The 18,227-nt window shown below is 40.4% G+C and overlaps 1 protein-coding gene across 1 annotated transcript; it reads right to left on the bottom strand.

Annotated features, from left to right (window-relative positions):
- Nucleotides 1-10,380: 10,380 nt before the first annotated feature.
- On the bottom strand, nt 10,381-15,187 carry LOC137092454 (glutathione S-transferase P-like). Its single transcript, XM_067456700.1, has 7 exons — nt 15,082-15,187; nt 13,728-13,763; nt 12,259-12,365; nt 12,021-12,108; nt 11,563-11,666; nt 10,832-10,933; nt 10,381-10,746 (listed from the first exon to the last, which is right to left on the bottom strand). Coding segments are annotated over exons 1-7 (627 nt in total). The 5' UTR covers nt 15,083-15,187; the 3' UTR covers nt 10,381-10,557.
- Between the last annotated feature and the right edge of the window lie 3,040 nt (nt 15,188-18,227).

Here is an 18,227-nt window from a genome sequence, read left to right as displayed (position 1 = left end):
GGGATTCATCCTTGGCAGTCCAAGCCAAGACAGAGAAGTGCAAAAAAATAAATAAATAAATAAATAAATAATAATAATAATAAATAAAAAATAAAATATTGTGTGATATTTTTTATCAGAATTTTGTTTCATTTTCTAGAAAACCTAAATGCCGGGGGAGACAACCAACTTGTATCTGTTTATCTGGCCAAAAAGCTGTTTAACTACATACACATGTAGCACCTCCTTCAGGTTGCCAGGCTGGCACGGCTTAATAGGCACCCAGGTGAGTTAAATAAAAGGAAACATGGACCTAAGGGGTATTCCAGAAAGCAAGGTTAACTTACCGTACCATATACCTTGAACTCTTGGTTGATTAACCCAAACCGTGCTTGTAGCGGCCCTTTGGCATTGAAGAATGAGGCAGAGAATTTTTGTATTGGTGCCCTTGATTTATTATTAAAACTCTTTACACTCCCAACATATCATGTCATAAAAAACACACACTAAAATCATACATGATTTCAAATTTCAATTACCCTTTTCAACACAAAATTACACAACACAACAAAACAGAAATTAATTTTAACCCTTGTGTTAACCCGAATTGTCTAATACAAGAGAGTCACCTGTATTAATGAATCACTCACTCTTTCTCAAATAGAACCAGACATTTTTGAATTGGTCGCTCAATGGTCGAAGGTTTAGAGTGATGCCCTAACTTGGTCTTTATTTTACTTCTCCTGTTTGAACTTTAACTCATCTGACTTAAGCTGAGCATACACTGTGAGATTTTTTTCCGATTTCGAGCCGAATTCTGACTCGTGCAACTCTTTTTGGGGTTGCCCCGATTTTCAGGTTTATGGTGCGTCGTTTGTTGTGATGTGTTGTGCAGTGTTTAGGGGGAAACGAGAGGCGACAAACCTCTCCTGATCGGGAATTGGATGGTCGGATGAATTTCTGGCGTGTCAGATATTCTGCTCGCCCCTCGAGGTTTTCACACAGCTCAAGCAAAACCACGAACTGATTACCCTATTTTTCCTCACTGCGCTTGCGCGAAAGCAGAAGTTTAACCATTTAATTTTTAATTTAGGGCTAGCCTACTTGTTTTACTTTCACACTATATTTATTTATTTAAATATTAATTCATATTTAATATTAGCTTACTTAATCTTATTATGACGGGAAGTGGGAACTGTTGTCCATCTTGACACAATGTCATGTTGTCCATTTTCTTCTTTTTTTTCCTTTTCCTGTTTTATTTCATGAACGCAAGTCAGTGGATATCACGCATTAGCCATCGCTCCATTGAATGACCTAAACAACTCAACCTTATTGGGTTGGTTCCTTGGCAACACGTTGTCTTTGATGATGACTATGTCATTAACTTGGAGATTGCATGCTACTTCTGTCATGTGGGTATATTTCGAAGATTCTCTCTTTTCCATCGACTCCAGAACTGTTCAATTAAATACTGGACTCTGCGCTACCATTTTTTTTTTTTTAGCATAGGCCTATATGTCTTCCTTCAGGAATTTCCCAGGAGGAGGAACGGTGGTCTTAGATTTCTTTAGGATATTGGGGTTTCCATGTCTTGGGGTCATTTATTCCATCTATTAACGATAGCCATCACTTCATAAATCAATGTTCTAAGGGAAGAGTCATCAAGTCTGCATGAGCACTAAGAAAGTGTGGCTTTCAGTACATTTCGCACAGTCTTAATTTGGCGTTCCCAGACACCACCGGCGTGACTAGCTGAAGCAGCATTAAAGATGAACTCACACTGATGTAATAAATGCCTCTAATGTCTCAACATCACATTCCTCAAGAGCTCTGATTCCTGGCTCCCACAAAATCTGTGCCACATTCACAATAAAGTTGTCGAACAGCTCCATGAAGGCTTATGAAACACCTTAGAGGATTAATAAACTGTTGACAGATCTTTCAAAATTTCGATATGGATGGCTCGCGAAGAAAGGCAAGGAATTAGAATAAATCATTTATTTATGATCAATGTGATGTGAAGGACATTTTCCAATCAATTAACTTCAACGGATCACCAGTGAAAGTCGTTGGCTCTGGAACAGGTAATCGACTTATGCTTAGGGAGTTTGCTAACAATTGAGCTAAGTTCTCAGTCTCTTGAGTTGTCTTTATCTTATGAAGGACTTGTTGAGAATGGAACGACTTTACCTCAGAATTCAGCAGGGATTTGTTATCGGCCTCTCCCCATCCAGACTGAGTTGAATTACCTTTCTCCTTCTCATCTTCAAGATTGCTCTCACAATTGTTCCAGGCCTTGACTCAAGCTGCAGCTATCTTAGATTGAACCATATTGTTTAAAAAAAAAAAAATGTATTACCTTCTGTTATGCCCTCCACCAGCACAGCATTTGGTAATTTGATACCATGTTTCAAAAACACATCCATTATTGTTACTGAACTGCAATAAACCCAAATCATTAACTCATTATTAAACACCCTAATTCCTCCGAATTGGCTCACCAAATGTAACATGCATAAATACTGCAATGATAGACTGAAATAGTGGACCAGTATCAGAAGAACTAAATTCAGCTCAGGGAGGAAAATTCGGGTTGCCAATGTCACGTGATTTCAGCAGTTTGGCAGTTTGACGCGAACTGCTGAAATCACGTGTATGGAAGTAAAACTGTGCCACTGGATTTTGAATTCTAATTTTTAGCACTAAATTTTTTTGCATCGAATTTTTAACACTGAATTTTATTTTGCATCTAAATCAGACTTTGAATTTTAAAAGCCATCGAATTTCTAGCTCTGTTTTTTTTTTTGCCTATGACATTTTTTCAATGTTTTAAAAAAATCGTCTCAAAAAATTCAGTGTAAAAAAATTCAACGTCTCAAAAGATTCAGTGTAAAAAAAAAAATAATGTCTCAAAAGATTTAGTGTAAAATAACTCAAAGTCTCAAAAAATTCAGTGTAAAAATATTCAGAGTCAACATCCGGGTAACCAAGGAGAGGCAATCGATCCCTGTATCAAATCATCCAACATCCAGCCAATCATTTACGCTCCATTGGTCATGAGTAAACTCACCGAAGCGCCATCGTGTGTGTTCTGAGCCATGCTGCTGAGCTCTGGAGCTCACCTGAAGTGAACTTCCCCGCCTTTCTGTTTCAGCCTCACATGACCAATGGAGCGTAAATGATTGAATGACGTTGAATTTTTTTACACTGAATCTTTTGAGACATTGAATTTTTTTACACTGAATTTTTTGAGACGTTGAATTTCTTTTTACACTGAATTTTTTTTAAACGTTGAAAAAATGTCATAGGCAAAAAAAACAGTGCTAGAAATTCGATGGCTTTTAAAATTCAGTCTGATTTAGATGCAAAATAAAATTCAATGTTAAAAATTCGATGTAAAAAAATTCAGTGCTAAAAATTAGAATTCAAAATCCAGTGGCACAGTTTTACTTCCATACTCGTGACATTGGCGACCCGAATCATTGATCGATTCTCTGATTCATTAACCGTTTGATTCTTTTTGGAGGCACATGGAGAAGACGATGCTGAATAAAGTCGTAGTTTTTGATATTTTTGGACCAAAATGTATTTTCGATGCTTCAAGAGACTCTAATCAACCAACTGATGTCACATATGGACTACTTTGATGATGTTTTTATTAGCTTTCTGGACATGGACAGTATAGTGGGCATTGACTGCATTATGCTCTGGGACTAAAATATAAAATATCTTAAACTGTTCCGATGATGAACGGAGGTCTTACGGGTGTGGAACGACATTAGGGTGAGTCGTTAATGACATCAATTTCTTTTTTGGGTGAACTAACCCTTTAAGACACAAATAACATTCCCTACTTTTGTTCACTAATTCAACTTGAAGAAGTGAATGAAGACAAGTGCGTGAAGTCGGACAGCTGTTGTGTGTAAATCGGCTGAACACTCGTTATTGCGGTGCAATGTGAGACTGAATGAGTGCACTCGAACATGTCCACTGGTGTCGAACAACATTACAAATGGCTGTCCCTTCAAATAATGCCCTATGTCAGGGTATAAGGGGTCGATTTCAGATTCAGCCCCTGTCGTGGAGACTGAGCAGCCCAACAGTGTTTGTTGAGACAGCTGTCAGTGTGTGCGCGCCTGCCGATCTGTTTGTGGCTTTGTGTAGGTGAGTTTGTGTGCACAAGTATGTTTGAGTGTGTTTTAAGTACAATTACAAAGCAATTCATTGGTTTTGTTTAACTCTGAAGTGTTAAACTTCACTGCTTTTGAAGTGTTTGTGGTAAAAATAGCTATGGGTAATGCCAGCCGAGTGCAACCATTCTACGTCATCAACCTAGAACGCAAACAAAATGGCACCGCCCATGGTCCAAATAAATAATCAATTTTTTTAAAATAAAGTAGATCTTTCATGGGGTTTCTACATATTTCAGTAAGAGACATCATTTATGTTATATTAAGCCATACAAGTCTCAACACCAGGGGATCCCTTTAACATCTACGATTAGAAATTCAATTAGAATTGTGCAGCCCTATACCAAAGTTGTATATAACTTTAGAGACGGCCCCTAGATCCACGGGCATCGAATGACCATGTCAAGCCAGGTTTACTCCAGTTAATTTCACCTGTAGTAAGTAGCCTAAGTCTGGCCAGTACTACAAACTTTGGTACGTAAAAAAGGCTTTTGGTGAGTTACTGATCAGAATCTGAAACGTGAGGCTCGCATTATCAGCTGGTTTGAACTAGTGGCTGATCGTTTGGTGTAATATGCGCTTAGTTTTGGCATATATTAGTGATTTAGCTTTACCAGCAAGTAACATTATATTTATAGTCATCACTGCAGTAACCGTGTGCGGGTCCATGATGGACGCAATTGTCTCGTGTGAAAAGTATCTGTCTGTAGTACGCAGAGGTGGCAATCGCAAGTAAGATTGATGCCTGTAACAAATTATTTAAGATCATTTTCTATTTCTGTTGTAGTTTCCCCTGTTGCAAGTCTGCAGTGTGCACTTTTTACACTGTCCGAGCGCGACTCTGTCGTCTTTTTTCTTTTCTTTTTTTTTCTAAAACAACCAGCTGTGAACATAACGTTACCTTAGAACAATGATTAGACTCTGGAAGACGGAAACGCAATTGTGAATTGTAGCAAACACAATTACATTCAGGAAAAGCAGAATTGGTTTTACCGTGATGGAAGTGGCTGAAATGGCTTAAAACTCTGTAAGGATTATAGAATTGCTTCGAGCTGTTTGAGCGATCTATACAGCAAGGGCTGGCGAGACAACCAGCCGGAAAAGCCATCCATGCTAAAATGAAAATGGTCAAGGTAAATCTGCTGTATATATGCCTACACACACACACACACACACACACACACACACACACACACACACACACACACACACACACACACACACACACACACACACACACACACACACACACACACACACACACACACACACACACACACACACACACACACACACACACACACACACACACACACACACACACACACACCTCTTATTGTTGATTAGCTTGATGTACTTCACTTGTGTTTAATTAGGTTTAATTATCTGCCCGTGCTCCTCCCGAAATTTTGTTAATAAAAACTTCACTCAGTATTAAATAGTGTACCGTTTCATAATCATTAAAATACCAATGTTGCTATAAATGTCATCAAATATTAGTGCATTGTTCATATGAATTTGATACAATTAAGCACATAATATATAATCTGATTAAATACAATACTGCCAGCACCGGCTAACAGATCCATATGCAATACACAAGAGCGCTAGCATTAGCCTTTTAGTGCCGTTTGATACAAACAATTTCAGATTTATTCTTTATTGTCATCTTAAATGTTTTTCCACAACCTGTACCAGGAGCAACACTCAGCACGCACACGTAGTATACACAGAATACACATATTATTGTACAAATAACCCTATATATATATATATATATATATATATATATATATATATATATATATATATATATATGTGTGTGTGTGTGTGTGTGTGTGTGTGTGTGTGTGTGTGTGTGTGTGTGTGTGTGTGTAATTTAAATAAAAAACTACTGTAACAATGACACTCAACAGTTTCTGTATCCTTAAGTCACTCAACACAGCACAGTCTCAACCGAAATGGAGGCATTAAACAGGTTGGCATGGATAACATTTTCAGGGTTAAATACCTGCAGCTGCTCAACACATCGTCTCCCACACACACACAAATATTTAAAGGGAAGTGACACAGCCTCTGTGTCAAGTCTTGCGATACTTGCACGAATCTCATGATAACGTGAACAGTGGGGAGTTGTGAGAAGAGAAAATAAAGCAGGAAGTAACCTGGGTTACAGTTGCACTGCACACTCTGCTGCCAGAGTCAGGTCCCTGCATGCCACCCCGCTGCCTCACTGTGGGTACGTCTGTGGTGCCATTGCTCCTATTTGCTCGGTTGGTGGGAGCCTTGCTAGTGCTCCCCAGCCCATCTCACTCCTCATCCATACTGTCAGACTCATCTATATGATTTTGTTTGCTCAGCGCCCCCCAAATTCAGGGGCATCCACTTCACCTCTGTGTTAAAGGAGGGTGCTCCTGATCTACGGGTAGAGAGCTACTGGCAAAGGATGCAATAGAGCCAGTCTCTCCAGCGGATATGAAGACAGGCCTCTGGGTTACGGCCAATCCCTGCAGTTCTTGAATTTGTCCCTGCACAGGCTGCCGTTCAAGATTTAACATTTTCAGAGGATCCTGGAGCATATGGCATCTGCAGCCACATTAACGCTGCTCGGATTGCTTGATATGTGACTGCTTCAACGCTGGCTACACGACAGAGTCCTGAGATGGGCGTGGCAGAGCGATTCATTCTGTATAACAATAACACAGATTTGCCGCCAAACTTTCTGCCCGTGGGCGGACCTTTCGTTTCTATAAGTGTCCAGGCATGTTGTGGTCTCAACAGATGCCTCCACCACCGGCTGGGGAGCCACATACAACGGCTTGCAATTTTGGATCTCTGGACGGGGGTCTCAACTGCAATGGCGCATCAACTGCCTCAAGTTGTTAGCAGTATGTCTTTCACTGGGCCACCTCAAGGGACCGCTATGAGGCTATTCATTTTTGGTCAATAATTCATACCTGTAATTCAGACGGGTTAATTTACGTAATCCTGAGACCCCAGTCCGAATATGTGCCAAAGGTCCAGGACCAGGTGGTAAACCTGCAAGTGCTGCCCTCAGAGGAGGCAGACCCAGCTCTGGCTTTTCTCTATCCTGTCTGCGCTTGTGGACGTGGTATACATGGACAGAACAAAAGCTTCAGGACCACAGAACAGCTCTTCATCTGTCATGGAGGCCAGCAGAAAGGAAAGGCTGTCTCCAAGCAGAGGATGGCCCACTGGATAGTGGATGTCATCGCCTTGACGTACTATGCCCAAGGCCTTGCCCGCTCGGGATGAGAGCCCACTCCACTAGGAGTGTTGCTTCTCCCTGGGTACTGGCGCATGACGCCTCACTGACAGAGATATGCTGCGGGCTGGGTGACACCTAACACGATTAATAGATTCTTCCCTTGTGCTCACTTTAAACAACCAGTACACAGAGGAACACAGGCGAATGCCTTCTCCAAATCCACAAAACACATATGTGGACTGGTTGGGCAAACTATCATGAACCCTCCAGCACTCTGGGAAGGGTATAGAGCTGGTCCAGTTCCACGACTGGGACGAAAACCACACTGTTACTCCTTAATCCTAGGTTTCGGCCGAATTCTCCTCTCCAGTACCCTGGCATTGACTTTCCCAGGGAGGCTGAGAAGTGTGATTGAACTGTAGAACTGAGAATTGTAGTTGAAACACACTCTCCGGTTCCCCTTCTTGAAAAGAGGGACCACCACTCCAGTCTGCCAATCCAGAGGCACTGTCCCCAACTGCCATACGATGTTGCAGAGGCTTGTCAGCCAAGACAGCCCCACAACATCCAGAGACTTGAGGTACTTAGGGCAGATCTTATCCATTCCCTGTGCTTTGCCACCGCAGAGCTTTTTAACTTCCTCAATGACTTCAGCCCGGGTGATGGATGAGACCTCTGAGCCCTCAGCCACTGCTTCCTCAATGGAAGACATGTTGGTGGGAATGAGGAGATCCTCAAAGTATTCCTTCTAACGCCTGATGATATCCCTAATTGAGGTCAACAGCTGCCAATCTCCACTGTAAACAGTTTTGGTTGGGCACTGCTTCCCCCTCCTGAGGCATCAAACGGTGTGCCAGAATCTCTTCAAAAACCATAGTTTTTCTCCATGGCCTCAAATCACTCCACTGGCTTCCTGTCTCGCTCAGGATTGAGTATAAGATCTCCCTCCTTACTCACCAGTGCATCCATCTCAAGGAACTTCTCACCACACAAACATCCACATGCTCTTCCTGACCACTTGTGGACCCCACAGAGTGTAGATGCTTTTAAACGTGATCTTAAAAGTAAAACTTACCTTTTTTAGAAGAGCTTTTGATTGATTTGATTTTTACTTCTTAATTTTTCAGTTCAGTGTCCAAGACATATGGCCGAAGGCCAGATGAGAGGACAACAAAGTCGATCATCGACCTCCAGTCTAGAGTGTCCTGGTGTCATGTGCACTGATGGAAACCCTTATGCTTGAACATGGTGTTCATTATGGACAAGCCGTGGCTAACACAGAAATCCAATAACAGAACACAGCTCGGGTTCAGATAAGGGGGGCTGTTCCTCCCAATCACGCCCCTCCAGGTGTCACTGTCATTGCCCACGTGGGCTTTGAAGTCCCCCAGTAGAACGATGGAGTCTCCATTCTGAGCACTTTCCAGCACCCCTCCCAGAGACTCCAGGAGGGCCGGGTACTCCACAGTGCTGTTCGGCTCGTAGGCACACATGACAGTGAGAGACCTATCGCCGACTCGAAGGCACAGGGAAGCGATCCTCTTGTTCACTGGGGTGAACTCCAACACATGGCAGCTGAGCTGGGGGGATATAAGCAACCCCACTCCAGCTCTTCGACTCTCACCATGGGCAACTCCAGAGTGTCAGAGAGTCCAGCCTCTCTCGAGAAGTGTGGTCCCTGTGCGAGACTTGCCTTCGACTGTCGCCCGATCCACTCTGCACAGGCCCCTTACGATCCCTCCTGCAGAATGTGGGTTCCCATGGGGGAGGCCCGGCCACCAGGCGCTCACATAAGAGCCCCAACCCCGGGCCTGGCTCCAGAGTGGGTCCCTGGCTGCGCCATGCAGAGTGATGTCTCGTTCCTTGATTGAATTGTAGTCATAACGGGTTTGTGAACTGTTCTTAGTCTGGCCTGTCACCAAGCACCTGTTTGCCTTGGGAGAACCTACTACGAGCATATTGCCCCAGACAACATATAGCTCCTAGGATCATCTGAGTACTCAAACCCCTCCATCTTGATAAGGTGACAGTTCAAGGAGAGGTACATATTAAATATTTAAAGGGGTACTTCAGCGCTGGGAAGATGAATCTGTATTTAAACTGGGTCATTAATGTAGTAGAAATGTGAAATTATTTTTGAATTTGGTGCTTTCTAGACTGAGAAAAGACAGAAAATGTATTTTTGTCTCATGGGGATGAAAGACTACAATTCCCAGAATGCTTTGCTGCCCTGTGAGGCCATTCTCAAAGCCACCGCTACTGGATTACAGTGACTGAGTTCAGAAAGTGCAATTAAATACTGAACGTGTGTGTTCAATATAACGATCGAGTTGCCGTGTGAGTCTCACAGCAGACTCAGATTAGGAGTCAGATTACATTTAACGTCATAAATGAGTTGATGAGCTCTCGTGATGAGAGCTGAGGTATTCGCGACCACGTTCGCGGCATACATTCACAACGCGTTTTCAGTTCATGCCTTTGGAAGCTTAACTTTCATAGAAATTAATTTGAGAAGTTAAAACACTTACATTGCTCAGCATCCGTTTAAATGAATGCCTGTAGCTGAGCTGTGCTGTAAGTGTGATCTCCATTCCCCATGCATGAGTTGAAAACATGCGGAATAGCTCCCTCTGCTGGCTGTAGTCTTTAGGCTCTGGGCAAACATTCCTCTCGTGACGCAAATATCGTCAATTTGCGTCACGAGAGGAATTTTTCCAGAAATAAAATGCATAAATCTCTTGTCTCAGGGGGATATGAGGGGGGAGCACGATCATTTGAATATACTCCAGGGTTTCTACTGATACAAAGCCATATGTTAATGGCTGAAGTAACCCTTTAATGTAAAGAAGGGCTTATTGGAGTGCTTCAAAATTATTCTAATGAATTCTAATAAATATAAAAATGTAAAACATGTTTTATATATAGTTACAGGGTTGTTCTATAACAAAGTATATACAAGCAGTAATGAAACCATTCTGGATGTTTGAATGTTTTATTCATAATAATTGAAACATTAATTGAAACAAAAACATACAAAATGCATATTCATATAAAGACTTGAGATATTTTTTCTGATCACGAGCACCAGTCGAGGCCTTTTAACAGGAAGAGCCATTGTTTGAGAATGTTCTATCAATGTTCTCTAGGGCTGAAGAATTACTGTTTGCCATTGCCGTTGATGGGAAGTTTCTTGAAATTGTCACACTCCAGCAGGGCTTTGACTTTGGGACGGGCAGTAATCTTATCCACAAAACTCTTGAGTGCCGGGAAGGACTCCTGACAGGTGGGACAAAGCACTTTAAGATTCAGCAGAAGGTCAAACAGGTTGTAGTCGGCAAATGAGATCTGTGAGGAGAAATGAAACATGGCTGGTGGTCAGAACTGAACAAAGGACTTTATTACATCGGTTAGCATTTCTGCTGGATCTCACCTGATCACCGACTAGGAACCCAGATTTGTTTTTGGCCAGAATGGCTTCAAATGGTTTGAGATGGTTGGGCAGATCTTTGATGAACGCTTCTTTACCAGTTTCCTACAGATGGGGTAAAAATAATATACATTTATTGGGTAAATAAAAAAATAAATACAGTAGCCCTCAGCTATTTTAGAGCAAATGCATGATAAATATCAAGCGTATCGTTGACAAAACCTTGATATTTATCTTGCGTTTGCTCTGAATGGCTCAAAGACTGATTATTTTTTATTTCCAGTGTCGAATTGTGAATTGTGTAGAGGAAATTAACTATAGTAACTTTGTCCAGCAGCGCGAAAAGAATGGCTTTTGTATATAATTGTGGAAAAACTATGAGGTGACTATCAAGAAAGATAAATAGAATGATGCCTATTGGATGAGAAAGAAAAACAAGTGGCAGTTGGCCACCATTACAAAGAAGGCTAAGTTTATGAATAGAGCAACTGTGGCAAAGAGTGTGGGGAGTAATGCACCTGCAATGAAATCATGAGTTAGCTCTGTATAAAAGTGTGAGCTTAGAAAGAGATGGTCAGATGTTCAGCTGGCGTCTCACTTTGTTGTTCAAACATCATAAAGTTTACCTTCCTGAGACCTGGAACTTCGACTCAGTGAGATTTTCATTGACATACTTAAGACAATTGGGACTTAGAATTTGCTACGACATTGTCTGCAAGATTTACAGCACTCACATATTCCTGGTAGATCAGCTTAATGTACTTTGAGCGCAGATCCTCGACTCCATCGTTCATCATGTCGATAAGAGAAGCTTCACAGTCGTTTTTTCCATATGCAGCTGAATGTGTAAAAGGATCAATTATGAAAGTTCTGTGCATACAGTAGAATGCATTATGCAATAAAGAGTTCAAAAAGTACTATACAAAACTGTTAGCACATGCTATTAAGATATCGTCTCAGAAATTCATGCATACAAAGTGTACAAATCAAGTCAATGTATATAAAAAGCATGGCTTACAGTGCAAGATTTCCAAATTTCTTATTCATATAAGGCAATGATCATCACATTATCATCACATTATCAAAAAACTTATGTAAGCTTGATTTTATTCTGCATTATTGTGTCACAATTCTCATAGTGTGAAGTTTGTAGGTAAAGGTTTAGGTTAAATGTGTTTTGTGCTTTTTTTACCATGTTTGCGACCCAAATGCCTCAACATGGCACTGGACTGATACAGGACCAGGTCACCATCCTGGAATTTAGGCAACTGTCCAAAGGTCTGAAAAAAAATAAAGTAAGATGTTATCAATAATATGAAGCGCAAGGTATTCTGTTCAAGCTACATTAAACCATATATGGAATATTTACATGTATGCAATTCAAAGGGTAATTCTAATATAAAAACCAAACTGAAAATGAAGAAACTCACACAGCTGGCTTTTATATCACCCTTCATCCACTCTTCATAGGTCACCAGGTTCTCCTTCAGCTGCTGCCCATTGTCTGCCAGCAAAATCTTCAAGGCTCCACATCTGCCTGTAAGGGGTGTAGGATTGAAAATAATCATATTTGAACAAAGACGTTTGCTTTACTGTTTCAACCCCTATCTTTCATATCACAAGGGCCATTTGGCATTCCTAAAGACAAAGAGATGAGGGCTGTAGGCCAAAATGTGTGTCACACCTTTACAGTGGAGAAATTGTAAAAATCTGATTGGTCAGTTTAAATGTCTCCCATTTGGGTTTCAGTCACATGATCAAGGAAGGGATAATTGACTATTGCAACTGTTTCTGTGCTCTGTTATGCTCTCTCTCTCTCTCTCTCTCTCTCTCTCTCTCTCTCTCTCTCTCTCTCTCTCTCTCTCTCTCTCTCTCTCTCTCTCTCTCTCTCTCTCTCTCTCTCTCTCTCTCTCTCTCTCTCTCTCTCTCTCTCTCTCTCCTTAGGGCCTGCTCTTTGGCTCTGCTCTTCTCTTTCTTTGCCTCCTTTTTTCTTTGTCTCTTTCTCTCTCTTTCTATCCCAGCAATTGTTGCTGGGTACGATTAATGGTACAAGTTATCATCATCTTATACTTCTCATACATCATCTTTTTTGGAACAATTTTAAGTGTAAGCATAAGCCAATTTTTTTCATTCAAATTTTTCAATTGCAAAATATATGCTAACTATAGTTTTGATTTGGTATTACGTTCATGTGCTACCTCTATTCCGATACAAAATCGTCACAGTAAAGCAACGCTCTCTCACATATTTAGCTATTTCTGTCATTGGTTTAAGTAGCAGTGGGTGGTAATGACGAGAAATGTACAGTTTTCTACAGGGGCACATGACACAGGGTTTGGGGAGTTACTATAGCAACAGCTACAATCCTCTCAGTGTGCAATTACATGCATCAGTTAGACATGATTAGACTCAATGATAATGCAAAAACTACTTTAGACTGTAGTTACAGGCAACTTCACGTTCAATGATTGAGAAGGGGTGTTGCAATTTGCCAATAGAAGCAGTGAATACATGCACTGAAGAAAAAAGGTTCACAGCCATTCATTCCTCCTTTCCAATCTAGGGCAAATGCCTTCTGATTGGCGAAACCAAGAGCTGGCTCAGAGAACATGGAGGAAGCCAAAGATTTTCAGTGGAGCGAAGAATATTCTCTGAACAAAGAGTGCATTCGTGCAGTTGTGCATCATCTAGTAATAAGCTATATTATGATATGCATGTTTTAAAGTTGCATGCAAATTTAATCAATTACTAAAATGTTCTTTAATAGTTGCTTATGGCTTGTGTTGCATGCAACTTGCACTTCTTCTTTTTTCGCAGCTCCGTTGCATTATAACACTGAACCCCAGACTTTAGAGAGACATGCATCATGCAAGATTATGAAACAGGCTTTCATACAAACCTTTGATTGCGAAGTATGTGAGTGTGTAGGGAGGCACTGCAAAAAAAGTTAAAAATAAAAGTAAAACAGTCAAGAGCGGAAATTGCGCAACATATGAAATCATCCTAAAACAAATGCATTACAGTGATTGTAAAGGGAGATTTGCATTCTAGTATTGGATATTGAATTGCATGCTCCATCCACACCCCTCAATACACAAGCATTTGAACGTTACGTAACACTTCCGGTCATTGTGGTCACATAAAATGAAAAAAAGTCATGCAATGTTATGTGAAATGCATGAAAATAAGATTTGCACTGTACTAAAAACCTATGCAGCACACTTTTGATATGCATGCATTAAATTGACTTGAGTAGATCTGTTTAAAAAGTACATGACAAATGACACCATAAATCATTTGTTGTAGCAGCGCAATGTAATTATTTGCAAGTGAAGCAATGCATCTGACAATAATGGTCATACAGTAGGGGAGAGAGGGGTAAGATAAGCCAGAGTGTAAATGGACCCACCCCCTTTATCTTGGAAACCTTACACTTACAATTTCGAAACCACCCCTAATTTCTGCCAGACTGTGCAAAGGAGAAGCACATGGGAGGAGTGGAAGGCACCTATTTACTTAAAAAAACTTTGTGCCTACATTTGTTTTATGATTTATGTTGGTGATTTAGCAATGAATAAAACCATCAAAATTATTTAGTTAAATATTAGCCTAAATTGGTAAGAAGGCTAGTTTTTTTTACCTTTCCACCCATAGTCCCTAAATAGACAAACATGTTTGGCACTGCAGAAAAACTATCATGCCAAGAAATGTCTGATTAAAATGTTTATTAGTTTCAATGACATTCATTCATTTATTCTAATTCAGTTTTGATTTAATTGTACTCACCTGTTTAGTCTGTTTTTGTGAAGGTTACAACTTCGGTGTTCAACATATTGTTTTAGAAATGCAAACAATTAAAGATATGGACATTTCAACTTCATTTAGGTGGTTTAAATTATCTTTAAACATGAAATTAAATTTGATTATTAAATTAGTGTTTCAAATAACAAATTATCTTTAAAATTTCACATGGGTTAGGTTCAGATTCATTTAAATGGTCAGTTTTCTCCCCGATGCAACTTATCCGGATCAACTTATCCCTAACCTAAGGGAAAATTGAGCCACACAAACACTTTTTATAAGGAGCCATATTTTAAGAACCTTTTGTTATAGATATTATCTGATTATGTATAATGATAGGAAACATTCTGAAAGGACCACATAAGTACAAAATGTCTCATCTTACCCCACTCTCCCCTTCGTACTTAAACGTAAACTCAAACATGCATGTGAGACGTAGATAAGGTACTTACTCGTGTAGCAGGATAGAGTGTGGTGTGAAGGCTGTGTGTGAGCTGTTCCTTAAGTGCAGTGAACACAGAAGTGCGTGCGAGGCCTCTTTTATAAACCTTCAGTTTTTGTTGAGTCACGCACGAGCCCTGTAAGCACACAAAGTGTGTTGTTGTAGCTGCATTCATTATGATAACACGTTGACAAGCATTGATTGATTTCCAGTGGGTCATTCATTGTTGCAGTGGCCTACCTGTAACTTTACAAACGAATATACATTTGCTTTTAAAAAAAGCTCTGGCTAAGCTTGAACATCTGAAATGTATTATTTATAACTTTTTAGGGATAATGTCTAAAGAAAAGGGTTTACATAAAGTAATGGATTACCACTTAGCTTCCATGTTAACTACAAATTATTTTAATTTTGTAAATATTTTAATATCTTAACACTTTGTAATAAACAAAGTCTCTAGTCTGTAATTCTTTCACACATAGTGGAATAATCAACTAATAACTTTACATGACACAAATTTAGCAACCACCCAGAACACCCTCGAAACCCCTTTACAAATTCTCACTACACTGTAGCATGTATCATGTAGCAATTTAGCACTCACACTTTCCTCTAGTCTGGGATTAAATCTGGTTTAATATGGTTTGGTTTGCATGCCTTTTTCATAGTTTCATATGCTAAAATAAAGAAAGAAAATGAGCAAAGGAAAGCAAACACAGTCAGATAAGGAGGTTTATTGTCATCATCGCCCAGTTTGCATGCCTGGTATTTTTGATTGAATTGGTCTGGTACAGAGATAAGTCTCAGACAGCTGCAGGGAAAGAGAGAAAGGAAATGAGAGAGACAGAGATTTTATTGCTTGCATTGAAGAGACTATCCGTGCTTCTGTTCACGACTGATCTCAGAGGAGCTTCTTACTCATTACACCTGAGTATCAGCTCTGGAGATTACTTTCTGGAACTAACCAGATGTAAACAAACCAGGGTTTGGCATTATAGAGTTTGAAGCAGTTCAGTCTGATGGGTCAACATATCTTTTGCAAGCAAGCATGAAATATCAAATGCAATGAACTATTGTTTTTTTAAAGTCATCATGAGCTATTAATAATAAAATACTCAAATGTAGTATTTTCTGATGTATTGATCTGTGCACATCATTATTGTTTAAATCCATGTTCCTGGTAATCAGAATAACTTCTCTTCTCTTCTCTTCTCTTCTCTTCTCTTCTCTTCTCTTCTCTTCTCTTCTCTTCTCTTCTCTTCTCTTCTCTTCTCTTCTCTTCTCTTCTCTGGTGATGAGGGCGGGGCAACCTGTCACTCAAATGAGATCCAACAATAGCAGACCACAGCCATCCAATCAATTCCCCACGGACTAAATTAAGCCCTGCCCTACATTTGTTCTTCTTCCAGAAGCAGTTTGACTCCGATATCTGCTATGCTGTAAACCAGGGGTGTTTAATCCTACACTGTCCTCCAGAGTTTAGCTCCAACCCCAATGAAACACACCTGATCTAGCTAATCAAGGTTTTAGGCAATGGCCCTGTCCCAAATGGCACCCTAAACCCTTACGGTCTTCCTCTGAGTCCGCACTTTCACAACGTAATGCCACTTTGACTGCCGGGTAGAAGTCCTCTGCGTAGATTGCAAACTTGCGGGCTCAGCTGAAGTGAGTATCGAGGGCGCATAACAGCCACTTTCTTAAAGATTAAATGACGTATGGGACACCCCACGGTCTTGTGGACTTAATTGACATGCGCACACAGCAGCCATTAAGTCCACAAGACCGAAAGTGCACATGAGGTGTGCCATTTGAGACAGGTCCATTCTAGAAACTTCCAGCAGGTGTGTTGAGGCAAGCTGGAGATAAGCTCTGCAGGACAGCGTCCCTCCAGGACAGAGTTTGGACACCCCTACTGTAAACCTTTATGCTCAAAGTAATTAACTGGTTTGAGTAGAGTCAACTCAAATTAAAGAAATTAGTTCAACAAAATTAACTTTTATGAGTACTTAGAACTTTTTTTTTCTTTCGAGTTCACAAAACCCCACACATTTTAAGTCATCTGAATAGTTTCATGGTTTTGAGTTTTATGAATGTTCTTTTAATTTAGGCTAACATAAATTTCACAAAATCTGGGTTGGTATTTCTATTTCCCAGCATGCTTTGCCATGACACTTTAAAAGAGTAAATGTTAAAATTAAGTGTTATATAATGTTTTTGTGCAAGATTAATGTTATGGTGGAGATTTAGCAGTGTTCTATGTTAGTTTAGAAGAATTTTGTTTATGCTGGGGGGGGGGGGGGTGGGGGTTGCTGAATAGCAAGTGTCATGTCTGGAGGAAGCCAGGTACTGTTCATCACCTGCACCATCCCTACAGTGAAGCATGGTGGTGGCAGCATCATGCTGTGGGGATGTTTTTCAGCAGCAGGACCTGGGAGACTAGTCAGGATCGAGGGAAAGATGAATACAGCAATGAACGGAGACATACTTGATGAAAACCTGCTCCAGAGCACTCTGGACCTCAGACTAAGTGAAGGTTCATCTTCCACCAGGACAACAAACCTAAGCACACACCCAAGATAACAAAGGAGTGGCTACGGGACAAATCTGTGAATGTCCTTGAGTGGCCCAGCCAGAGCCCAGAATTAAACCTGATTGAACATCTCTGGAGAGATCTGAAAATGACTGTCCACCGACGCTTCCCATCCAACCTGATGGAGCTTGAGAGGTCCTGCAAAGAAGAGTGGGAGAAACTGCCCAAAAATAGGTGTGCCAAGCATGTGGCATCATACTCAAAAAGACTTGAAGCTGTAACAAGCTTTTTTCATGTTGTCATTTTAGGGTATTGTTTGTAGAATTTGGAGGAAAATAATGAATTTAATCCATTTTGGAATAAGGCTGTAACATAAAAAATTGTGGATAAAGTGAAGCGTTGTGAATACTTTCCGGATGAAATGTACTTTACCTTGAGTCAGGAAAAGCCAAATATATCCAGGAACTGAACAAAGACCTTTCCCCCTATTAAACCACACAGCTATGAACGCCTCACAGGTGAATTTAAAAGGTTTATGGTTTTAGAACATTTTAAAAAGGTTTAAGATGTTATTGGACACAATCCACTCTTATGCACTCTCTTTCCCTAATGCATTTTGCTCAAAA

Source organism: Pseudorasbora parva, chromosome 11 (genome assembly GCF_024679245.1).
Source record: "Pseudorasbora parva isolate DD20220531a chromosome 11, ASM2467924v1, whole genome shotgun sequence".
NCBI classification, from domain to species: Eukaryota; Metazoa; Chordata; class Actinopteri; order Cypriniformes; family Gobionidae; genus Pseudorasbora; species Pseudorasbora parva.
The sequence above is the reverse complement of the archived record's forward strand: the minus strand, read 5'-3'. Positions and strand labels throughout refer to the sequence as shown.

Coding starts and splice junctions, on each gene's coding strand:
- LOC137092454 (XM_067456700.1), bottom strand. Junction 12,366..13,727: donor CACATACTTCGCAATCAAAG/GTTTGTATGAAA, acceptor CACCCCTTACAG/GCAGATGTGGAGCCTTGAAG. Junction 12,109..12,258: donor GTGATATAAAAGCCAGCTGT/GTGAGTTTCTTC, acceptor ATTTTTTTTCAG/ACCTTTGGACAGTTGCCTAA.